This window comes from Bubalus bubalis, chromosome 16 (assembly GCF_019923935.1).
Source record: "Bubalus bubalis isolate 160015118507 breed Murrah chromosome 16, NDDB_SH_1, whole genome shotgun sequence".
NCBI classification, from domain to species: domain Eukaryota; kingdom Metazoa; phylum Chordata; class Mammalia; order Artiodactyla; family Bovidae; genus Bubalus; species Bubalus bubalis.
The window spans coordinates 30,224,673-30,249,614 of NC_059172.1; the positions used below are offsets into that span (position 1 = coordinate 30,224,673).

A 24,942-nucleotide genomic window follows, 5' to 3' on the forward strand; every position below is an offset into this window, starting at 1 on the left:
CTAGGGAGCCCCTCCCCTAGGGAGCCCCTCCCCTAGGGAGCCCCTCCCCTAGGGAGCCCCTCCCCTAGGGAGCCCCTCCGTCCCCTGGGAGCTCCACGGAGCCCTGTTCTGGCCTCAGGGAGACCAGGCCTGCCTGGAGTTTAGTTCCAGCTATAAACTCCTCTCCAGACCTCAAGTTTCTACATTAGTAAAATGAAGGTAGCATGCCCCACACCTCCCTGACAGGGTCACCGTGGGGACGAGAAAGAAACAAAGAGGTCCTTTAAAATATACAAAGGGCAGGAGCAGGGCCAGGTTCTTGGGAACACAGTACTCCCGTGAACTGCTGCCCACATCCTCCGGGTGTAATACTTGGGGATCAAAAGAATCTGATACCAACTATGGCAGCACAGTAGACGCTGGGGTCCATGTGCAGAGTAGTGGACGTTTGCGGGGTTATCGATCTTGTCCTGACTAGGGTCTGGAGGGAAAACTCCCTGAGGTGTCGCCAGAGCAGTTCCTAGCCTTGGCTGGGACCACATCCTCTGGAGATGGTCCAGAGGACCACCTTATTACCTGTAGGCTTTCACTGTGTGCCAGGTCCCGCCTCTTTTAACCCCTCCAGGTGCTCCCGGAGGGATAGACACCGTTCCCCATTTATAGAAGAGAAATCAGAGGCTGCCTCTCTCCTGCCTGTAGGTTCTGTGGCTGCCCAACAGGCAGAGGCCCTTAGTGAGAAAGGTGGCTCCCGGCTTCCAGCAGATGTCAGGCTCCAAGGAGGCGGCCGCCAGCCTGAGGAGAGGCCACATCCAGCGGCTGAACCTGCGCTACACTCAGGTGTCCCGCCAGGAGCTCAGGTGCCTACCCTACCCAGCCAGGCTCACCCAGAGGACTGGACACGCGGGCTCCGGGCTCAGAGAGGAGAGGTGGAGAGCATCAGGCAGACCTGGGCTTGTGTGTGAGCTTGGCCCTCTGGGACCAGAGGTTCCTTCCACCAGTTGTGAGCATGGTATGAGGGTGTGAAGGACCAAGCTTTACAGGCTTCCCGCATGGGCCCGAGGGCTGACCGGCCTCTGTCGCTGCCCCACAGGGACTATGCATCCTGGAACCTGAGTGTGAACCTCTACACGGTCAATGCTCCATGGCTCTTCTCCCTGCTGTGGTGTGCAGGGGTCCCGTCCGTCACCTCCGACAACTCCCACACCTTGTCCCAGGTGCCTTCCCCACTCTGGATCATGGTGAGTTGGAGGATTACTGGGGGTCCGAGAGCTGCCTGTGACTCCTAGGAGGGAGGAGCAGGCTCTACACCTGGGGCTGTCTCTGGTGAGGTGTCAGGGGTGGAGGGAACACTTTGGGGGACATGAGGAAGATTCTTCTGACCTAAGGTCATGAGATACTGGGAGGCGGGAGGAACCTGGGCCTGAGCCAAATGGGAAAAACACCAAGAGCCCTAGAGAAATAAACAACTACTTGAGTTTTCTTTTGGTTTTGAGGATTATTACATTTTGTTTTAAAGGAAAGAAAGTAATTGAGAAAAGAGGGCAACATGAGGGCAAGAATAGGAAACATTGAAATCTGCTCAGAGAGTATAGCCAATGAAACCAGATTTCAATTGGTCGAGCATCTGAAGACTGGCCCAAGTGCTAGTCTCAGCTCTGTCACCAGGGGTCTTGGGGAGCCCTTGGTCTCCATCCACTGCTCCCACTGCCACTTCCCTGAAGTCATGAAAGGCAGATGGAGGGTCTCATTATGGCTAAGACATTGCCAGTGTCAGTGAATCATCTAGGTTTTGGGTGGTTGTCTTTATCCACCCGCCCATTGTCCTTGAAAATCTCCAAAGGCTCAGCTCGGAATGAGATGGAGTAACTGATGGTGGCAGCAGCAGCTATGAGTACACTAATTTTCAGGCCGCAGGAGCTGACCAACAGCAGGAAGTGCATCTGGCCCGTCCTGGCCCCTCCACAGTTCACCTGAGATCACGGGGGTGTGGGGCCTGGCTGCCCTGCAGGCTTGCCTTCCTAGGCACCTCTCTGGCCCCCTGGAGGGGAAGCTCCCACACTCCACAGCCTACAATGACACGTACCCTCCCATCCACATGATGCCACATCCATCCACACTCACCTGTGCACCTGCTCATCACATCACACCCTCTCACTCACCTATTTGTCTTTTGTATTTTGACTCTCGCGTTAAGCTCCCTTAAGCACATGAATCCTCTAGGTTTAGCACACACCACCACCTCTACTCTGACTACTGCATGGCTCTCTTTTATCCTACACACCCACACACACACACCCCAAATCCCAGGGCTACAAAACATAATCTCAAGATCCCAAGCCCCTCCAGGTCCTCCTCTGCCCCTCTCTGAGAGTGACACGTGGTCCTCCTGTCCATGGGCCCTTGGTCTGGAGCCCTGGTCTGGACCAAGCATGACTGGAAGCTGGCCACGGGCCGTCTGTCCACAGCCCCCGGACGAGTACTGTCTCATGTGGGTCACCGCCGACCTGATCTCCTTCACCCTCATCATTGGCATCTTCGTACTCCAGAAGTGAGTAGGCCCCGACTGCCTTCCATGGTCTTCCCTGCCCAAGACAGGCCAGTCCCCACCCCAGCCAGAGGGTGGGGTCCCATCCTCCTGAGCCCTTGGCCGAGAGACAGACATCCTGACCAGACCACCCTGTTCAGGGGAGAAGGAGTCCTCCCAGTGGCCTCCAGCCCGTCCCCCTCAGCCAGAGCCCAGTGGCTTCTGGAATGAGCACCCAGCAGGGAGCCCAGAGCCAGGCTGGGTGGGGAGATTTGCTGTGTAAACTCTTTGGTGAGTTTCAGTTCCTCTCTGGGCTGGTCTCCCCACTCCCCCCGTATCACCCAGGGCCTGGGTTCCCACAGCTCCCGTGCCAGCTCCCCTCCACCCTTCAGGATGACAGCTGGGGTGGTGGTCGCAGTGGGAGTGGGCTGGTCCCTGGGGGGTTTTACTCTTGACTGACATTCTCTCTCTGCCCCATACTGCTCTGATCCGGCGCATGCCCTCCTCTCTCCCCTCTCCCCTCTCTCTGCTGCACTCTTGGCATCTCACAGCTATCACTTGATCAGGTAATTCCGGTGTGGTCCTCCTCCTCCTGTTCCTCTTTCTCCCTCTTCCTCACCACCCCCTTCTCCACTTCTGTCTGAAAGCCTGGCTCTCGCAGAGCCCTAGGCCCAGGTCCCCCTCCCAGGCCCGGCCCTGCCTGAAGCCTCCTCCCTTCCCTCCCTCCCCTCCTCTCCCCTGCAGCCCTCCCGCTCTCTCCCTATCTTCATGTGTGTCCCCCTGCTCTCTCTTCCTCCCGCAGACATTTCCTTGCAGGTTGCTGACCTGGCCTCTCTCAGCACCAAAGTGTCTCCCTCTGTGGAGCCCCACGCCTCCTGCCACAGCCTGACACTTTGGGCGAGGCCTTCCCAACGTCCAGACCACAGCCTACCAAGTTCTGTCTCTCCCTGCCCACCTGTTGCCCTCCTGTCTCCCAGTTTGCCTTTTCCATCACTCACTGTTTATCTTTCTCTCTTATCTCTTTGACTTTCTGTCTCTGACTCTGACCCTACCCCTCTCCCCTATATGCACCGTCTTCCCTGCTCTCCCCTGGGAGGACACCCCAGTGGTTGAGCTTCCTGTCCTAGATGTACCTCGCTGCAGAGACCCGGGCCTGACACTTCCCTCCTGGGTTTAATGTTGATTTGCAAGATGAGAAGTCCCCCTTGGTCAGGTGCCTCCTAGGTCAGGCACCTTCACTGACCAGCTTCTAGGAGGAGGAGCCCTGGGCTCCCTGACTGTGGGACTGAGCCCAGAGAAGGGCCGTTTACCTGGGATTTCCACCATCCTCTCCGTTGGCAGATGTCCACCTGTGCTGGCTGGTGCTGTGCTGGGCCTGTGGCAAGGAGTCGGGTCTTCCGCCTGGAGCCCCAGGGTGCTCCGTGGGCATGCTGGGCCACTCGCGATACCGTCAGGGCGACATGATTGTCTTCCTGGGGGTCAGGCTAGGCCTGATGGAGGAGAAGACCCTGGGGGAGATCATTTCCCCAGGGGCCTCATTTTTCCCTTCATTCACTCAATAGTTCTTATAGCACCCACCACACAGCAGGCATGGGGGTTGGTGCCAGGCACGCAGTGATAAATGAGACCCTGCTGCTGTTCTCGAGCACGTGTAGGGCTGCCAGCCCAGCCAGAGCACAGGCTGCCTTCCCCTCTGCCTCCTGCTTTCCCCGTGTATGTCTGCTCTCTTCATCCACCTGTCTACCTGTCCATCTGTCTGTCCATTTCGGCTGCGCTGATCCCATCTGGAAACAATTGATTTCTCGTGGAGTCTGGGCTCCGTCCACCCACTCCAGCAGGGCTTAGGGCCCCGGGGGAGTTGGGTTTTGTTTCCAAGCTGATCCCCGCTTCCCTGAGTGGGGGTGGGGGTCCAGTGAGTCCTCTCTTAGATTTCAGGAAAAATCTCTGTTCAGAGGCCAGGGATTTGGGGCTAATTCAGAGGAACTGTAACAACCAAAACTGTGCTCTGGGCCAGACCAAAGAAACTGAGTTCTCCTGGCTCCACCTGGTCCCTGCACACCCCATGCAGCCCCACCTCAACCCATACAATTAATTTTGCCCCCACCTTGTCCCAGCCATTAGAGGGATAACACTCCAGCCTGCCCCTTCCTGTTAGGGGATATGCACCCAACTCTTCCAGGGCTGTAAGAATGGAGCAGCAGTAGGCCCCACCCCAAGTCACTCCAGCACCCTTGCCTGATCCCCCCGTGAAGACAAGATCCCCGCTGTCTCCCGTCTCCTCCTTCCTTTCCTTCACTTCCTCTCTGGGGTTCCTCACTGGCTTCACTCAGCCTGGTCCTGATGGTGGGGCTATAGGTGACATTAGCTGGGACTCCCCAGGGCTGGTTTGTACCCCAGGGCAGGTCATCAGGCATGCCTGTTAAGCCTGCGCCCCTAAATTTGTCCTATCCAAAGAGAGCCAGGTGTATAATTGGGGGCACCTGAGACATAACTAACCAACCCCTAAGCATCCTCCTGGGCAAGGGGAGCGGATGTAGCATTCTGGAAGTAAGAGGGCTGGAGATCCGTGGCTGAGAGTCAGTAGACTCTGATCAGGCCCCAGCTCTGCCCTTCTCTGGGCTTCAGATTCCCCATCTACACAGTCAGACAAGATTCCTGCTGGTCTCTCGGGCCAGTTCCAGAGAGTCTGTGGAAGTGGGCATGATCCCTGCTCCAAGGAAGGGTGGGGAAGGACCTGATGCCCATGGGGCCGTCTCTGCAGGTGGCGCCTGGGTGGCATCCGGAGCTACAACCCCGAGCAGATCATGCTGAGTGCCGCAGTGCGCCGGACCAGCCGGGACGTCAGCATCATGAAGGAGAAGCTCATCTTCTCAGGTGTGCAACTCCGCAGACAGGTTGAGACAGGCTCTGGGCTCTGTTCTCTGCACCCCGCAGGTCCACACGGGTGTGTATACATATATGTCACATGCAGCATGTACAGATAGGCACATGGCACAGATATATGTATACCCACCTGGTTTCATGTCACTGTGACATGGAAGCACAGATACACCTACACACACACACACACCCCTCCACCTGCAGCCATCAGCTCCAGGTTCTGTGGCTCAGTGTCAGCCCCAGGGGTGGTGGGCTAGGGTGACATGCTGGGGTTGGGGGAGGAGTCTGCTTTGAAGGTCCATCCTGCCATATGCCTGGTTCATACAGGAACCCCACAAATGTTGATTTCCCCCCCTGCTTGCTGCCTGTTGACATTCCCAGACTGAAGGAGGAAGCAGCTGTACAAACAAATCCATGGAGAATTAGATATAACAGATGGGGATGCAAGGAGGAGAGGGGTTCAGCACTCCCTGGGACAGTGAGGAAGGTTTCAGGCCCACTTTGTGCGGAGTGATGTTGTTGAAATGGAAAGGAATGATAGGAGGGGCCTGGGTGATGGGTTTGAGGTGAGGGCTGGGCAAGCAGAAGGAAGGAAGGGTACTCCAGGCAGGAACAGCATGTGTTCAGAGGCAGCGAGGAAGGCCTACTTGCTGGGCACCAAGAACTCCAGGTCATTCCGCACGGCTTGAAGGGAGGGCCTCTGGCTGATTCACCCCAAGGCGGCGCTGGTGAGGCACTTGGGCCTGAGTGTGTGGTCAGGAGCTTGGGCTTTGTTCTGGAAGCAGAGGAGGGTCACAGATAGGTTTGCCTTTGTTACAGTAGGGCTGTAGCCAAGTACCACGCACTGGGCGGCTTAAAAACCGAGATGTATCATCTCACAGTTCAGAATGCTGAGTCCATGATCAAGGTGTCAACAGGGCTGGGAGGGAAAGATCTGGTCCTGGCCTCTCCCCTTGCCTCGCGGATGCATCTCTGTGTTTGAACTCTCTTCTTTGCAAGGACACCAGTCTGCTCTAATGACCTCACCTTAACTAATTACATCTGCTGTGACCTTATTTCCAAAGAGGGTCACATGCAGAGTGTAGGAATATAGGAATTTGAGGGGAACGCAATTCAACCTCTTTTTTTTGAGGAGGGGGAGGCACACCATACAGCTTATGGGATCTTAGTTCCCTGACCAGGGATTGAACCCATGCCTCCCTGCAGTGGAAGCGTGGAGACCTAACCACTGGACTGCCAGGGAAGTCCCCACAATTAAATCCCTAACAAGTGCGGAGGGTGGTGAGTTAGAACGGGAAGCTGAAGGCAAGGAAAGCAATAATTCAGATGGGAATCGTGGGCATGGAAATGGGAGAGGGAGAGGTAATTACAAGCCAGATGGCCCTGGATTCAAACCCCAGCTTATGCCCCTAGCTGTGTGAACAAGAATATGTTACCTAACCTACCTCAGCATCAGACATCTCATCTGTAAAATGGGCTAGGTTCCCCTCACAGAGTATTTGTGAGGGTTAGTGCCATGCCTCGCTCAGAGGGGTGCTTGGTAAATGCTGCTTGAATGAACCTGGACCCAGAGAGGGTGGTTGTGGTTTTAGATGGGCGGGGGTGGGGGTGGCTCCAACAACTGTGTGAACATCCATTCATTCAGTCACTCCTTTATTTATCCTTCTTTCAAGGCATGGCAGGCACTGCTCAAGGTGCTTAGGATATACAGATTCTTGCCTTTGGGGTACTTGATTCCTCCTCAGTTCAGTTCAGTCGCTCAGTCATGTCCGACTCTTTGCAACCCCATGAATCGCAGCATGCCAGGCCTCCCTGTCCATCACCAGCTCCCAGAGTTCACCCAAACTCATGTCCATTGAGTCGGTGATGCCATCCAGCCATCTCATCCTCTGTCGTCCCCTTCTCCTCCTGCCCCCAATCCCTCCCAGCATTAGAGTCTTTTCCAATGAGTCAGCTCTTCGCATGAGGTGGCCAAAGTATTGGAGTTTCAGCTTTAGCATCAGTCCTTCCAAAGAACACCCAAGACTGATCTCCTTTAGGATGGACTGGTTGGATCTCCTTGCAGTCCATGGGACTCTCAAGAGTCTTCTCCAACACCACAGTTCAAAAGCATCAATTCTTCAGTGCTCAGCCTTCTTCACAGTCCAACTTTCACATCCATACATGACCCCTGGAAAAACCATAGCCTTGACTAGATGGACCTTTGTTGGCAAAGTAATGTCTCTGCTTTTCAATATGCTATCTAGGTTGGTCATAACTTTCCTTCCAAGGAGTAAGTGTCTTTTAATTTCATGGCTGCAGTCACCATCTGCAGTGATTTTGGAGCCCAAAAAAATAGTCTGACACTGTTTCCACTGTTTCCCCATCTATTTCCCATGAAGTGATGGGACCAGATGCCATGATCTTAGTTTTTTGAATGTTGAGCTTTAAGCCAACTTTTTCACGCTCCTCTTTCACCTTCATCAAGAGGCTTTTTAGTTCCTCTTCACTTTCTGCCATAAGGGGGGTATCATCTGCATATCTGAGGTTATTGATATTTCTCCCGGCAATCTTGATTCCAGCTTGTACTTCTTCCAGCCCAGCATTTCTCATGATATACTCTGCATAGAAGTTAAATAAGCAGGGTGACAATATACAGCCTTGATGTACTCCTTTTCCTATTTGGAACCAGTCTGTTATTCCATGTCCAGTTCTAACTGTTGCTTCCTGACCTGCATATAGGTTTCTCAAGAGGCAGGTCAGGTGGTCTGGTATTCCCATCTCTTTCAGAATTTTCCACAGTTTATTGTGATCCACACAGTCAAAGGCTTTGGCATAGTCAATAAAGCAGAAATAGATGTTTTTCTGGAACTCTCTTCCTTTTTCCATGATCCAGCGGATGTTGGCAATTTGATCTCTGGTTCCTCTGCCTTTTCTAAAACCAGCTTGAACATCTGGAAGTTCATGGTTCACGTACTGCTGAAGCCTGGCTTGCAGAGTTTTGAGCATTACTTTACTAGCATGTGAGATGAATGCAATTGTGCGGTAGTTTGAGCATTCTTTGGCATTGCCTTTCTTTGGGATTGGAATGAAAACTGACCTTTTCCAGTCCTGTGGCCACTGCTGAGTTTTCCAAATTTGCTGGCATATTGAGTGCAGCACTTTCACAGCACCACCTTTCAGGGTTTGAAATAGCTCAACTGGAATTCCATCACCTCCACTAGCTTTGTTCATAGTGATGCTTTCTAAGGCCCACTTGACTTCACATTCCAGGATGTCTGGCTCTAGGTGAGTGATCACACCATCATGATTATCTGGGTCGTGAAGATCTTTTTTGTACAGTTCTTCTGTGTATTCTTGCCACCTCTTCTTAATATCTTCTGCTTTTGTTAGGTCTCTACCATTTCTGTTATTCCTCCTACCCTCACTCAAAAATCCTCCTCCTGGGAGCCTTTCCTGAGCACCAGAGCTGGGTTGGAGGGCCTACCCTAGTGTCCCGCAGCTCTCGGCAACACTGAGGAGCTCCTGGAAGGAGGAGCCGGAACAGGGCATCTGGGATCCTCAGGCTCCTCAGGCTGTACTTGACTCAGAGAAGCCAGAAGGGGTAGGTAGAATGAACGGAAGGCAGGAGGCCAGCACTTAGGCCTGTCAGATTCTGCACCCCACCCCTCACCTCTCCTGCAGTGCCAAAGGCCGTTCACTTAGCACCTTCTAGGTGCTGGCCCTGAGGAGTCAACCACAGGTCTTACCCTCTGCCCATTCCTGGTTGAGAAGTTCTCTCTAGAGACCGTCAGCCCCACCCAGGCACCTGGAGTCCCCTTGGGCAGGCTTTGCTCCCCTCAGCAGCCCTTTTCTGAGGCTCTGCTGTGCGTCCAGCACTGCACCAGGCACTGGGAACACCGATGCCCAGACCTCATCCGTGTACTTGAAGTGCTCCAGCTGAAGGGGGCCACAGGTGGACAGTGCAGGTGATGGAGCAGGGGGAGCAGCAGGGGGCAGGGGGAGGAGGCCCCCTCCCAGCCTGGGGGCAGCAACAGAAATGAGAAGAATTCAGCCAGATTTTAAGAAAAGGAGGTGATGTTGGGAGGTCGTGGCCAGGAGACAGGCCAATATGTGCAAAGCCCCAAGGAGAGTAAATACACGGGTGCCACGCTCAGGAGGGTGCAGGTAGTTCTGTGGCTTGAGGGTGGAGTTCCAGGGGAGAGGAGACTGAGGTGCATCAGAGTGTTTGCAGAGACTGAGAAGGGCCTTGAATGCCAGACTCACACACCAATACCACACCTGAAACCTGAGGTTGCATCAGCCTCCAAGTGCCTGCTCGGGAGTTGCTGCAGGCCACGCCTCCCCACTGCATCTGCCAGCTCTCTTTATTTGCCCCCTCTCCTCCCTGCACTCACATCTTCCCTCCCTGTGGCCCAACAGAGATCAGCGATGGCATGGAGGTCTCCGATGAGCTCTCTGTGTGCTCGGACAACAGTTATGACACGTATGCCAACAGCGCCACCACCCCGGTGGCCCCACGAGGGAGCGGCAGCCGTGCCAAGACCCTCACAGACCGGAGTGGGCGTTAGCTGAAGACCCGTCTGTCCAGCTGTACCTCGTGTGGAGACCAGAGAAGCCCACAGAACTGGCAGAAGCATGCTCGGGGTGCTAAGTCCACAGGCTCCTCATTGGCTCCGGTCCCTTGTCAGCCATAGCCTCTCTTGGAGGGGCTCCCCTCTAGCCTCTCAGATGCCCCTGCAGGCCTGGGGCTCCTTTTTCTGGGAAGTTTGGGGCCCAGGGCCCAGGGCCTGGTCCACTCCTTGAGGCCCTCCTTTGCATCCTTACCTGGAAGCTTTGGGGGGTCACTGGGCTGTGCCATGCCCCCTGCAGCAGCAGAGGATGTGGAGCCTGCGTGTGCCCACGTGTGTCTGTTCTCCTGTCTGTGCTGTGAGGAAACCGCCTTCCCAGTGATTCTCCTGCCTCAAGGGGCTGGGCTGGGCCTCTGCCCCAGCACCTCCGCTCTTCCATCAGTCTCAAAGCACAAAGAAGCTCGGCCCAGGAGGAATGCCTGCTCCAGTGGCGGGAACACTTGTCTTCCCCAACCAGCCTCCCGCTGATGCTGGCCATGTCCCCCAGGAGCCGCTGGAGATAGCAAGAGCAGGCTCAGGGCTGCTGGATCCACACCCAGGAGAGATCCACAGACTGACATGACCTCAGGTTCCCACGTCAGTGGCCAAGAGCAGGGGCCACCTGGGAAAAGTGTTCAGGCATGGTTGATGGTGGGTGTATGACCAAGGAGGCCTGCAGTGGAGGGAGCCTGAGGGGCCTTGGCCAGGATGATTAAAGCTGCCATCTTGACACGTCTCATCTCTGAATTATCGGTGGGAGGGTGGGGACAGAGCCTGCAGGGTTTGGGATTCAGGTCCCATGACTGAGGAAGAACCATTCTCGGAAGTGAATGGGAGAGTGGCAGAGTGGTGGGCCCCTTCCCCGCCTCACATGGCACTAGGGCTTCCTTAAGAGGCCTGGGTTCGGGGGGGGCCAGTGCCCCATCCTGTGGTGGGGGAGACAGTCTTGGAGAGGTAAAGTGACCGTCCCTGGCCACACAGCTTAGTACAGCAGAGCTAGAACCCCACCCTGGCTGTGGACCTTCCGTAACCAGCTGGGAACAGTAAGGCAGATGGGGTGGGCTCCTGGGCCCACTGTAGGCCTGGGCAGTGGGACTAGCAGTCACATGAAGGGTTTCTGAGCTCCTGGTCTATGGAGGAACAGGCCCTTAGGAGACGCCTCTCCCCAACGGCAGAGGTTTGGCTTTGACTGAAGAGGCCCACTCCCATTCCTGGCACGGGGAGGCACCTGGGCTGAAAGCCAAAATACAACTCCTGGGACCATAGACGTCCTTGTCTTTCAGTCCTCGGACCCCTGCCCTCTGCCCTCCCTGGGAAGATGTCTGTAACTCCCATATTTGTCCTAAGAGTCTGCATGGTCTGGGGTGTGTCCTAAGGGGGAACGGGGAGGCTGAACCCCAGTTCCAGCATTAAATAAACATGGTGCTTCGTGGGAACCAAGGGGCGTGTCTCTTCTCCAAATGGGGGCCTGCTGAATAGAATTCTTGGGGTCTGGAGGCTTCATTCAGAAAAAGAAATCCCTCCCAACGCTGGAAGCCAGACTGGGCCCCTACACTAACCTCTAGGACCGTCCCTCTGGAAACTGTCGGGGGACTCTCCCTCCTTTCCCCTTTTCAAACATCTTCCTGGGGCAGAGGTCAGCTCCAGCTTTCCTTGGGCATGAGGAAATGAGTGAGACCTGGACTGTCTGGGTCAGCAGTGGGGCACGCTGCCGTACCCAAACGCCCCAATAACCTCCTCTCCAGTGTCTGGCAGGCCTGCCCAGGAAAGCAGAATCAATCTTTCATGCCAGCCCCCTCCTGTCCAGTCAGTGCCCCTAGGTCCACTGGGCAGCATGTTCCAGGCTCCTGGCCACACTTGGGCAACTTGAGTTAACCTAGAGCCTTCAGGAGCAGGGAGAGGGCCTGGGAGTGCTGAGTGGAGCAGCCAGTCAGCATCCCACTCTCACCAGGGCCCTACACTGGACCCCTGCACCCCCCAACACAGAGGCAGTCTGGCTGCCTCCCCTCACCCCAAACAATGGGAAGATGGAGGCCATCCCCCTGCTAGGCAGATGGCTGGGCCCTTCTCCTCCCTCAGCTGAACCTGTGCTCAACCCTGGCTCCTGTCCCTTGACCTGGGGGGTTACTGAGAAGCCCATCTTCCCAGTGCCCTCCTCGTAACCTCCTCCTGTCTGTGGAGGACAGCCTGACTGCCCTTCACAGGGAAACAGGAGACAGGGCCCCTCCCTCCAGCCATCTCCACAGACCCACTCCTCTCTTGCTACCTTGGACCTTACTGGGTGAGGCCTGTCCAGGCTGAGCCTACCCTCCCCCTCTCCAGAGCCCTCCCTGGACCCTCTGTCCCCAGTATAATGGTGCCGGAATCTCTCACATCCTTTAACATAGAGCAACACGTACAATCCTTTCTTAGGGGGAAGCAGGATACACCATTCCCTGGAGCAGAGTCCCTGGAACAGACTCCCCCAGGCCTCAGGACATATGCTTAGCCACTGATGCCTCCCATTACAATTCCTTCCACTAACTCAGCCTGCCTGAGCCTTGCTGGGGCGGGTTCCAACAGGATCCCAGGTTCACCCACTCCACTCCACATGGCACATGGCTTTCACAAACCCCTCTTGATTTCACAGCACCCCGGTAAGACAAAGCCAGAACCACAACTAGACTACCAATCCTGCTGAAATGAAGAGCTGAGGCTAAGGGTTGGGCAGTAATCTGCCTGGAGCTGCACGCAGAATCCCGGCAGAGCCAGGGCCAGGTCCCAGGTGTCCTGCCCCATCCAGGTTCTTGTCAAGGCAACCTCCCCCGAGTCTGCTGCCCTCTTCCATAAAGGCAAACCCCCCTTGCCTGCCCCAAAGACACCAGGCCCAATGGCCTTTCATAGAGGCAGCAAATGATCAGACACCAACCCAGGGCGCCACCTCTCTCTGGCTCCAGGACTCCAGGCCGGCCCAGAGCTGCCTTGTTCTCTCCCCCATACCGCCACGCCTGCCTGACTGTACTCCAAGGGCGGGTACCTGGTTGAATGAAAGCCATCTCAGCTCATACCATACCACAGACCCAGGGACCATACGCTGTCCATACACGCAGTCCACGAGACACAGCCCCCTGTTGTATGCAGACAGACCCCTGTCACAGAGATAAACAATCACACAGAGATGCAGACAAAGACAGGGACATGCAATGCCTGTAACCAGATACACAAAGTCCCACAATGACATGTCTGCTGTAAAGCAGGAACACAGACACTGCAGAGTCACAGAGGCAGGAGGAAAACCTAGACCTCTAAGCTGTGCAGTCACATTCTTAGTCACATCTGCCCCAATGCCACACAGTCACCACATCCCCATGCACTCCCACACGCACATACAAGTACCCTGGAACACCTGCCTGCACACACACACCCTCACATCCACGTATCACTCGAGGGCACAACCAGCGCCAGATCACCCCCAGTCTGGGCACATGGATCCCAGAGTTGCACAGTCAATCCTACACCTACTCCTGGCTCCTCCCTTCTCCCCCTCCCAGTGCTGGTCCAAGAGCAGAACAAAAGCCCAGTGTCCCCTCCTCCCCTTCCCCCTTAACTCTCCCCTCCCCACCCACCCCCCTCGACCGGCGTCCATCCCCTTTGTCCTCCTGCAGCTGAGCCTGAGCGGGAGTCCAGGCAGAGTGGCAGGGACATTGCGCCCAGGCTGCCAGGCGTGCAGGCGGCAGGACAAACAGGAGTGGTCCGTGCAGGAGCAGCAGTGCAGAGTGCCCAGGAGAGGTCATGGCCAGGTAAGTGCCAGGTACAACTGGGGACTTAGGTGGCAGCGCTGCCCTGGCTGTGTGGTGTCTACAAGTCTGAGTGTGTGTGTGTAGGTGTGGGTGTGAGTGTGAAAGAGAGGGTGACATGTCAACTTCTAGGGGCTGGGTACCTCAGTCTGTGTCAGGACCCTCAGTCTGAGATGCCTAGACTCTTAGCTGGGATGAGAGAAAACTGAATCAAGCCCTGCCCAGGGAACCCTACCTTTCATGCTCCAATGGGGTGTTCTTCAGCCCCCAGATGGGAAATCCCTAGGGCGGAAACTCGGTCTGATGTGTCAGTGTGTTCTAAGTGCCCAGTGCCGTAAACAGTAGGAGAATGAATGAAGAAAACACTGCTGCACTTCCCCCAAGGGGACTCCCTTCTTCTCCCCTTGTGCCAGGATGTCTCTGCAGAGAGAAATCCCTCCTGACGCTGATGAGATCTGCCTTCTTGGATCTCAGCTCAGAGTGGCTGCCTTCTCCACCAGTGGAGAGCAGAATGAGGGCAGCGTGCTCCCACGACCCTTCCCAGCTCCTACCAGTGTCCTGGGCTGCTCCTGAGACATGCCCCCACTTTGGCAAGTGTGGCTGAGCCACAGGGCATGCAGAGTCTAGAGCCAGGCGGGTTCAGGGCTCAGCCCCTCTACTTGGGCAAAGTAGTTAACTTGCTGGGACCCTGCCCACCATGAAGCTCATTTCCTTTGATGCTAAGACAGGGGATCCGCTAGCAAGGATGGACCAGGCATAAACAGTGAAAGCCAGACTGACTACTAAGCAAGATCTGACTCCCAGCGCAAAGCAGGCTCAGAGGAGGCGCGGCGGCTGGGATCAGAAGAATGGAGGGAGGGGTAAGGAGCAGAGAGCAGACGTCTGCTCCCCTAGAGTAAGTGGCCACATAAAGGAGTGAGCCCCCTGTCCCCGGAGGTATGCAAGCAGAGGCTGCATGTTCATAGTGGCCAAATCATAACCAATTCATTACAGCCCTTCAGGCTATAGAATGCTTTCACAGACACCCCTCCTTTGATCCTCACAGCAACCTCTGAAGGGCAGGTTCCATCTATGTGACTGTTTCCTCGTGACAAACTTAAGAAAAGGAAGACTCTAAAGAAACTTCAGGTTTTTGAGGATCAAATGAAATTATGTACATAAAAGCAACTAACATATGTGATGTGCTCCCTTCCTCCTGGGTAAAAGTATGTAAGGAAACATTTGTTGAGTTGGTACTATAAACCTAGCACTTCTCATACATTCCATTTAACAGTCACCAGGTAACAAACACTGCACAAAGGAGACATTTATGACCCTGTTTCAGATGAGGAAACTAAAGGGGAGGTGTTGCACAGGTCGCACAGCGAGCGAGTCAGCGGCAGAGGCAGGATCAGCACCTGGATTAGTCCTTAGAGCCAGTGTTTCCACCACCACCCACAGGGCTTCCTAGAGAACAGAGAACTTACTAGAAAGAGGGTCAACTTCCCTCTCAGGCTGGGCTCTTACCTCATGCCTTCTTTCCCTCTGGGTCTTTGCACAGGCTGTTCTCTCAGCTGGAGACTTCCTCCCTCCCACTCCTTTTCCTTCACCTGGCTAATTCTATCTATTCTTCTGTCACCTCTCAAGGATGCCTTCTCTGACTCCCCTCCAACTGGGTGCAGTGCTCCTTCTTAGCTCCCCTAATGCTCTGTATTTCCGCATGGGATCCCACCTCAATGGAAGCTCCAGGAGGGCAAGGACAATCTTGTTCACTGCCTTTCACAGACAAGAGCTCTCAATAAACACCAGCTCAATACATTCACTCGACCTTGAGCAGACACTAACTGAGGACCTACTATGGGCCAGATCCTGTACTCTCGGAGGAGGGGCAGATACTAACTAGAATAATCAGGGTGTGGTTAACTGGGAGCACCTACAGAGATCCCTAGGTGAGCAGATGGGATGAAGAGAGGGGGTCAGTGCCTACTTTCTCCAAACTCGTTGACCAAAGGCTGCAGCTCCTGTCAGAGGGCTCTCATACAGGTATTTTGTATAGTTTCCAATAACCTCCCAGCTCTCTGCCTTTAGACCTTGGAGAGGTCAAGTCTCCCGGCTGTTGGTAGCCACGTGGCACTGCTTTATCCTTTGTAGGAGTCCCAAAGCACTGTCTATGCTTTCATAAATCCTTCCTTTATTAGAGTCTTCTTAAATTACCCCAGTTAAAAGCATGCCATCTGTCTCCTGCTGAGACTGACAGGGAAAAGCTTAGTGAGCCTGAAGCACAGAAAGAGCAATATGGCTGAAGTGGGTAAGTGGGGCAGGAGATGGTACAACTACGGGTCTAGCCCGTTGGGTAGGCAGGGACTAGCTCTTTGAGACCATTTGGAATCTCTATGGGTAGATGGAAGGGAGTGTGGCTGCATGAATGGGGGGGAACACATGTTAAGATAGTGTGCGCCTGCCTGAGTAAACTAGTGAACTAAAGAAGGAATGATGGAAGAGGGGCCTCTTGTCCTCTGGCAGGGCCCCAGCCAGGTGGATTTGCCGACGCTGTCTGTGTTTTTTGCCCGGCAGGATGCTGAAGGGCCCAGTGTTGGAGGAGTCGGAGTGGGGCTCCGAGGCGCCATGCGCGGGGTCCTGCCACGCGCAGCGTGTCCTGCAGACCCTGAACGCATATCGGCGGAGCGGCATCCTCACCGACGTAGTGCTGCGAGCCGGTGGCCGCGACTTCCCATGCCACCGCGCGGCGCTTAGCGCGGGCAGTGCCTACTTCCGCAGCTTGTTCGCGGCCGGGAGGCCAGAGCGTGGCCTGGCCGTGGTGCCCGTGGTGCCCGAGGCGCCAGGCCCCGCCGGGACAGCGGTGGCCACGGCCCTGGCCGTAGTGCTCGACTACGTGTACTGCGCGGGCGTGCGGTTGCGCGCGGAGGACGAGGCGGCCGCGGTGCTGGCGCTGGCTGAGCGGCTGGGCGTGGCGGGCCTGCGTGAGGCCTGCGCGCGCTTCCTCGAGGGTCGCCTGCGCGCCGCTAACAGCCTAGCGCTGCGCCGCGTGGCCGCGGCCTTCTCCCTCGCCTCTCTGGCTGAGCGCTGCGGCCGCGTGCTGCGCCAGGCGTTCGCCGAAGTGGCGCGCCACGCTGACTTCTTGGAGCTGACGCCTGACGAGGTGGCAGCGCTGCTGGCAGACCCGGCGTTGGGCGTGGCGCACGAGGAGGCCGTGTTCGAGGCGGCCATGCGCTGGGTGCGCCACGACGCGCCGGCCCGCCGCGGCCAGCTGCGCCGCCTGCTGGAGCACGTGCGACTGCCCCTTTTGGCGCCCGCCTACTTTCTGGAGAAGGTGGAGGCCGATGAGTTGCTGCAGGCGTGCAGCGAGTGCCGCCCGCTGCTGCTAGAGGCCCGCACCTGTTTCATCCTGGGCCGTGAGTCTGGCGCACTTCGAGCCCGGCCGCGGAGGTATGCCTCCCGCCCCTTGCCCCCTGCCCTGGCTTACTCAGGCTTTCTTCAGCCACTCGCACAATCCTCCACCATCCTTTAATCCTATCGCTTGATCATGCCTCTTGAATGAGATTCAGTCATACATTCAACAGACATTTCATAGACTTGATTCTGGGCCCTTGAAAAATTATCATGTACAAACTGTCTTGTGTAGTCTCAGGAGTGATTTGGCGACACCCGTTAACCTCAGGGAGTGCGGTCTAGTAAGGGGTTAAAATAGGCTGTGCCTGGGGAAAAAATGAAAGAGGCATACTCCCACCCCTGGAACATCAGACCAAAGACTTTGGGTGGAGTAGTCAGGATGGTCTGTTGCTCTCACGGGAATAAGGGACAGTCTGTCTTACTCATCAGTGTATCTCTAACAGTAAGCTCAGGGCCTGGAACAAGAGTACAAGATGTTCAGTATTTGTCAAAGGAATTAGGTAGGAATTGGCTAAAGGGTTTGGAAATTCTGGTGGAGTCAGAAGTCTGAGGGGTCAGTGGGAGGGGAGAATGCTTTGCTAAAAGGGTGTGTACCTTGGTTCAGTGGATTTCGTGATTAGGGGATGGGTTTAGGAGATGGTTATAGGAGGAGGGACACAGCAAAATTACTCCCCGATGGAGGTCAAGAGAATGGGCTTGAATTCTAGCTCTGTTACTTTCAGCTATATAACCTTTGGAAAGCCAAAGTCAAGTAAAGAAGATAACTTTTCTAAGTAAGGGTGAGGGCTTTGTAAGCATTCTTTTCCTGTAACTTAGAGATCAGCAAAATGGGGTCAGGAGTAATGATCAACCTCAGTAGCCATAGGGGAGGTTGAAAGTGGTAGAGTCAACATGGGGAGGGTGGGGAGCAGAAGGGCAGCAGGACCGCACAGTGCAGTCGATGAGAGGGTGAAAAGGCTGAAACTTGGGTGTAGCTTAACCAGATTTGGGTGTGTCCCCATGCCAGATTCATGGACCTAGCTGAAATGATCGTGGTCATCGGTGGTTGTGACCGAAAGGGGCTCCTGAAGCTGCCCTTCACCGATGCCTACCATCCAGACAGCCAGCGCTGGACCCGGCTGCCCAGCTTGCCCGGCTATGCTCGCTCAGAGTTCGCAACGTGTACTCTCCGCAATGACATCTATGTTTCTGGTGAGGGCGGAGGCCATAAATGGAGTCCCACAGGACTGGCTCATCATTTTGCGCCCTCCGTTTTTCCTCCAACCAGATCCTTTTGATAACCTACAGTTGTTGATACTGTAGAGGTGGGCTTCCCTCATAGCTCAGTCGGTAAAGAATCTGCCTGCAATGCAGGAGACCTGGGTTCAATCCCTGGGTCGGGAAGATCCTCTGGAGAAGGAAATGGCAACCCACTCCAGTATTCTTGCCTGGAAATGCCATGGACAGAGGAGCCTGGTGGGCTCCGGTCCATGGGGCCGCAAGAGTCGGACACGACTTAGTGACTAAACCACCACCGCCATACTGTAGAGGTACTGCAGAGCCAATCACTGGTGTGACTCCACCCTTTATTCAGCTGTGTTTACTTCAATTCAGATTAGTATTAACCACTTCTCTTTATCTAGCCTACCATGTGTTGTGCATTATGCTATGCAGCTTATATTAGTTAATTCCCATGACAACACAATTTTACAGGGAGTCAACAATTTCCCTGTTGTCATGGCACAATGGCAAAGATCGATTTGATACCAATGGACTGTGTCCTCCCTGAGATTTGGGCCCTAGAGGTTCAGAGAATAAAACACAGCCCCTGCTCTCCTGGAGTGCCCTGGGGATAGGGGATAGCAAGAGGGCCTGGGGACAACAGCTGCTTCTCTCCCCCTAGGAGGCCACATCAACAGCCGTGATGTCTGGATGTTCAGCTCACATCTGCACACCTGGATCAAGGTGGCCTCGCTGCACAGGGGCAGGTGGAGACACAAGATGGCGGTGGTGCAGGGGCAGGTAGGGACACCTCGCTGCTGCTGCCCTGGGCCCAAGGCAGAGAGCTGTGGCCTTCTGGGGGAGGGCCCTCTAGGATCCTCTCTTTTTAAGAAGGGATCTGCTGCTGCTGCTAAGTTGCTTCAGTCGTGTCCGACTCTGTGCGACCCCATAGATGGCAGCCCACCAGGCTCCCCCGTCCCTGGGATTCTCCAGGCAAGAACACAGGAGTGGGTTGCCATTTCCTTCTCCAATGCATTAAAGTGAAAAGTGAAAGTGAAGTCGCTCAGTCGTGTCCGACTCTTTGCGACCCCATGGACTGCAGCCTACCAGGCTCCTCCGCCCATGGGATTTTCCAGGCAAGAGTACTGGAGTGGGGTGCCATTGCCTTGGGCACGTAAAAGAAAAAGAACTTGCTCCAAGTTGCTTAATAATGGTAATGCTAATAAAAATAGTAATGACAGTACAGTCTGGTAGTCAGGTAGTCGAGGGTGTGAGCTCTGGGGTCAAAGAACCTAGGTTTGAATCTTGACTCTGCCACTTAAGACCAACCAAAAAAAAAAAAAAAAAACCTGCCAATTATCTTTGTAAGTTACACCCCAAATTCAGAAATGCAAATAAAATGGATCAGTTAAGTTAGGTGGTAAACCTTTAAGAAATTACTATTTTTATAGTAACTTTTATAGCTGTCCATAAGCATTAACTTGGTGCCAGTTATTTTGCAGATCTTATACACATTCAGTACCCATCCTAGAAACCAGTCTCCATTAATAGAGGAAAATCTAAGGGAGGATCGGTAATGGCCGGGGCATAGGTGGAGCCAGGAGCTGGGATGCTCCCTGGGTGGGACAGTTTCTCCACACCCAGCCTGCGGCTGTGAGGCGGAGATGCAGACAGCCTTGACTCAAGGTGACCTCCTCATCCACAGCTGTTCGTCGTGGGCGGCTTCGATGGCCTGCGGCGACTGCGCAGCGTGGAACGCTACGATCCCTTCTCTAACACCTGGGCGTCCGCGGCCCCGCTCCTCGAGGCAGTAAGCTCAGCCGCTGTGGCCCCCTGCGCCGGCCGGCTCTACGTGATCGGGGGCGCTGGGCAGGATGGCGTCAGCACCAACAAGGTGGGCCAGCAGAGGGCGGGGGAGGCCTGCTGTGTGCCAGGAGCCGAGCTACCTCTTTCATGGCCTTGTCCGTTTTCTTGATTTCATCGACAACACTGAGTCATCCTCCCCATATCTCAGGCAAGGAAATGAATTCAGAAAAAGGACCCCAAGGTCACACAGTAGGTCTGGACCTAAATGTTTGGCCTGGTGCTATATGGGTTTCAAAGATTTAAAAAATTAAGCGAGGGCAATGGTAATTAAAATGCTCTTCCTCCATTCGAAAATAGAATACACTTATTATTGCAAATTTAGAAAACAGAAATAGAAACCATAATCTCATCAGGTAAGGATAACTACTGCTATTAATATTTGGTACATTGCCTTCGGGGCTTCCTCTGAATTAACTTTTGCTTTTCTGTCTCAATTTTATGTTCCACTAGTAAAATTTTCTATCCTGCTTTTTCTTCTTCAAAGTATTATAAGTACTTCCTACATGCACAGAAACTCTTCGCAGCCATCATTTCGATGTCTGTGTGATAGTCTACTGGGTGGCTGAATCATAGTCTATCAAATTTTCCATCTATCAAAAAATGTACACATTTTGTACATTTAGGCTTTTTGTGAACAAAACATTGTGGCAGCTTCCTCCCTGCCCTGATGGCCTCATAGGAATGTGGCCCTAAAATCTAACTTTCCAAAACTAGGGCTCTCACCGTATTTCAGTCCCACTCCCAGCACACCTTCCTGGTGTGCCTCTGGGCTGGCTCAGGGAGTGCTCTTTAGCACCTTCTTGTGCAGCAGTTCGAACATTCAGAAAGTGTGGAGGGCATAAACACCTGTGGGCCTAGGCCGCCTATGGACAGCTACAGGAACGGGGGCGACAAGACACCCCAGCTAGAACCTTGTCACTACCTCACTGCACCTGAAAGGAGAGAGGGTTGACAGTTTATGCAGCCAGGAATGCTTCTCCACAGGGGACCTGCTCTGAGAACCCTCTACAGCACTAATGCAGACAGTACTTCTACCTCCTGGGATACAGACCTCTTCCTGGACCTTGAAAGATGAGAACACTTTTAACAACAGGAGTCCAGGGAGAGGGGCTAGAATGTGGAACCAGGCAGAGCACGCTTGAGGGGAGGGACCCAAGCTCAGAACTGGTGGACACAGGCAAATGTGCTGAATGAGCACCCCCAACAGAGAGGAGTGAGAGGTGTGGGCAGCGGGGCAGTTAGGGGCTGAGGCCTCACCACGCCACTCCGCCCCTCAGGTGCAGTGCTTTGATTCCAAGGAGGACCAGTGGAGCCTGCGGTCACCAGCTCCCTTCTCACAGCGGTGCCTTGACGCTGTCTCCCTGGAGAACACCATCTATGTGGTTGGCGGCCTTATGAGCAAAATCTTCACCTATGACCCTGGCACAGATGTCTGGGGGGAGGCAGCTGTCCTCCCCAGCCCTGTGGTAAGTGGATGCTCCTGGGTACAGCCCTGGCACTGGTTCCATTGAGGAGGATCTGGATCTCAGAGGTAGTGAGTCTTGTGTCTGACTCCATGTTAGGTGGTTTTACATGTTCTCTAGTTTAGTCCTTACAATGATAATCAGCCTTGGGCTTCAAAGGTAAGGAGACTGGCCTTAGAGAGCTTGAGGCCAGCAGCAAGGCCACATGAAGCAGAACTTGGAATCCCAGCCCCGAAGTGCTGTAGCTTTGGATGGGGAGCTTGGTCTCAGTGGCCCTGCAGTCTCTCCTCTCTGTAGGCCACTACCTGGTAGCTTCTTGTGGGAGGAGGAAGGAGGCGGAGAGGGGACTTGCTAAGTTCCCTTGCCTCATTGGTATTGGAGAAGGGAGGTGCTAGGCCCTGGATGCTCCACCTCTGCATTCCTTGCCCCCCTTCCCTGTTCGGTTCCCTCTCCAAAGCTCCTGAGAGTATCTAGGGATGTGGATTGGTGGTCCTTGCCAGTTCTGATCTCCAGTAATTCTAGGAGCCTAAGATTTCTGGCTTCTCTGAGATCCAAAGATGGTGGTGGTGGTAATTACTGTTATTGGAGTGCTTACTATATTCCAGGCACATGTAAAATGCTTTACGTGCTTTATCTCATTAAATTAAAGGAACGTTATGAAGAAGGTACTGTTATTCTTCTTACTTTGCAAGTGAGGAAACTGAGGCCCAGAGAGGTGAAATGACTTGTCTAAGATCATTCATTTAGTAAAGGTCAGGCCAGAGCTTGAAGTCAGGTCCATCCAATTCCTACTTCTCTACCATCCAGACTGTCTGCTCATACTCTGTGGGTCAAGGTTTTGTTGTCTGGCCTAGCCAGCTAGGGACAGAGGGAACCCCTGGCCGGACCACATAGCTAATCGTCTGTCTGTCTGTCCACCCAGGAGAGCTGTGGCGTGACTGTGTGTGATGGGAAAGTCCACATCCTCGGCGGGCGGGATGATCACGGGGAAAGCACCGACAGGGTCTTCACCTTTGACCCCAGCAGTGGGCAGGTGGAGGCCCAGCCATCCCTGCAGCGCTGCACGAGCTCCCATGGCTGCGTCACCATCGTCCAGAGCCGGGGCAGGTGACTCATACTTGAGGCAGGAGGTGGGGGGGAGGGAGAACTCAGGCTCACCACTGCTCCCCTTCTGGCACCTCCATGTAAACAGCATCTTAACTTACTGCCCCTTTTCTTGTAGAAATAAAACCTTCTTCAAAGGTCGAGTCTGTGTTCCAGCTCAAGCCTCCTTTGCCTGGAGAAGTAATGCCCAATATCTGCTCCCTGCTATGTCTCTTTACAAAGCACTTCAGCACTTCACGTTACTTCATTTACCTTCATAATAACAGTGTGGACATTTAAAGAATCATGAAATATTTCATGCACAAAAAGAAATATATTTGTACAGTTTAAAAATTATAATAAAATAAATATCTGTGTTCCCACAACCTAACTTAAGAAATAGATCATTACAAATGCCTTTGTAGGTCCCCCTGTCTATTTCCCAATCCATCCCTTCCCACGTTCCTCCCAGGAATAGTCACTATTCTTGTATTTCAGATTGTGCTGTGCTAAGTCACTTCTGTTGTGTCTGACCCTTTGTGACCCTATGGACTGTAGCCCACCAGGCTCTTCTGTCCATGGGATTCTCCAGACAAGAATACTGGAGTAGGTTGCCATGCCCTCCTCCAGGGGATCTTCCAGACCTAAGGATCAAACCTGCATCTTTTATGTCTCTTGCATAAGAGATGCGGGTTCTTTACTACTAGAGCCAGCTGGGAAGCCCATATTTCAGATTATCAACAGTTAAAAAAAAAAACAAAAAACTTTTAGTCAGCTAGTTACTAATATCTGTAAGAAAAGAAGACTCTCCCAAGGCCACATACTTAGTAGAAGGCAGAATATATAGCCCACAAATTTCATGAAGCTTCAGAATCTAAGAGGTACTTCTGGTCAGAAAGCTTCTCCCTTTCTAAACCATCCTCTCCCATTTAACCACCTAGCCCTGCTGGCTCAGATGGTAAATAATCTGCCTGCAGTGCAGGAGACCCGGGGTTCGATCCCTGGGTTGGGATAATTCCCTGGAGAGGGAAATGGCAGCCCATTCCAGTATTCTTACCTGGAGAATTCCATGGACAAAGGAGCCTGGCAGGCTACAATCCATGGGGTCACAAAGGGTCAGACATGACTGAGCAACTAACACTTTCAGTGATAGATAAAATCAAAAATCAGACAACTAAAAAGAGGCATAGGCTCATAAGTAAGCAAACATGTCTGAGGACCAGAAACAGAACTGTAAAACGTAAGGCAGAAGCTCAAGCTTTTGGATTCAGACTCTGGGATAAAGGTGTTAAAAACATTCCAAACCCAGGCTCGCTGCTATAAGCCTGGGCCAAGGCAGGGTTCCTCCACTCATGAAAGAAGCGGAAACAAAACAAAGACAGTTGCAGAACCCTGAGCAGACTCGGGGTCAAGGCTCACAGCAAACTGGAAGCCCAGGGTAGTGGGCACCAACGCCACAGGCCTCTGAGACACCAATGAGTCCAGCTCTGCATCTGGACATGCCACAGCCCCAGCATAAACAGGGGGCACAAGCTCTTGATGCCATTATAAACAGCTGGGTTGGCTAGGGCTCGGGGGCAGCAACATAAAACTGTCAGGTTGGGAGGGGTGCACCCAGTGGAGGAGAAAGGGAACAAAGGATGGATGCCACAGACTGAGGCAAGGCCCAGCAGAGCTGGCAGGCCCCATCTGGGGCTCCTCTTATTTGCACTCAGATTGCCTTTTGAAGAGCTATCATCTGCCCCTCCATCCCCTTCAGTACAGGGCAGCCCCATGCTGTTCTCCGTCTTCCAAAGCCCCAGGGCCCTGTCTGCATGATCTCTCCAGCTGGGGCTGGCCCATCACACCCAGCACAAAGGCCTGGGTCCCAGCTGAGCTCCTACCCTCCGATTATCCCAGATTAGGGACCCTGTGACCATCTGGACATGCTGATAATGGCAAAAGGGGAGGGCAGTGGGATAGAGGCCTAGCTTCAGACCCTGCCTCCTCCCACCCAATGGGAAACACCAGGACAAGGCAAAGAAGGTGCTCTATTGCCTACCCAGGTAAAAGCCAGAGTAGAAAAGGTAGGAGCAAATCCAGGGCAAGCTTTCCCCTGAGACGTGGGCATCTTCCCCAGGCTAAACACTTCTGTGTAGCCAGGCACACTGCCCAGTTTCCCCCATGATGGCCATTTGTCCCAGTGCTTGCTC

At 54.0% G+C, this 24,942-nt stretch overlaps 2 protein-coding genes across 15 annotated transcripts in view; both read left to right on the plus strand.

Moving 5' to 3' along the window:
• Positions 1-10,702, plus strand: part of GDPD5 (glycerophosphodiester phosphodiesterase domain containing 5) — a 90,661-nt gene extending 79,959 nt beyond the window's left edge. For 9 of the 11 annotated variants that reach the window (XM_044929354.2, XM_044929356.2, XM_044929355.2 and 6 more), the window contains 6 exons: positions 679-836; positions 1,070-1,217; positions 2,445-2,527; positions 3,055-3,069; positions 5,265-5,377; positions 9,785-10,702. In XM_044929354.2, the coding sequence (XP_044785289.1) occupies positions 679-836; positions 1,070-1,217; positions 2,445-2,527; positions 3,055-3,069; positions 5,265-5,377; positions 9,785-9,933 (666 nt within the window). In that variant the 3' untranslated portion in view covers positions 9,934-10,702. The other 2 variants (XM_044929357.2, XM_044929359.2) reach the window with 2 other exon arrangements.
• Positions 10,703-10,850: 148 nt separating this feature from the next.
• On the plus strand, positions 10,851-23,138 carry KLHL35 (kelch like family member 35). Of its 4 annotated transcripts, none has more exons than XM_025266400.3 (8): positions 10,851-13,751; positions 16,302-17,174; positions 18,145-18,329; positions 19,021-19,139; positions 20,044-20,232; positions 21,482-21,670; positions 22,590-22,774; positions 22,890-23,138. In XM_025266400.3, exons 1-8 carry the CDS (start codon positions 13,744-13,746, stop codon positions 23,029-23,031), a joined length of 1,890 nt encoding a protein of 629 aa, XP_025122185.3. In that variant the 5' UTR covers positions 10,851-13,743; the 3' UTR covers positions 23,032-23,138. The 4 variants fall into 4 exon arrangements, with proteins under 4 accessions (XP_025122185.3, XP_044785288.2, XP_006074140.3 ...); XM_044929353.2 differs by having other exon boundaries at positions 20,044-20,148; XM_006074078.4 differs by having other exon boundaries at positions 22,590-22,914.
• Positions 23,139-24,942: the final 1,804 nt, after the last annotated feature.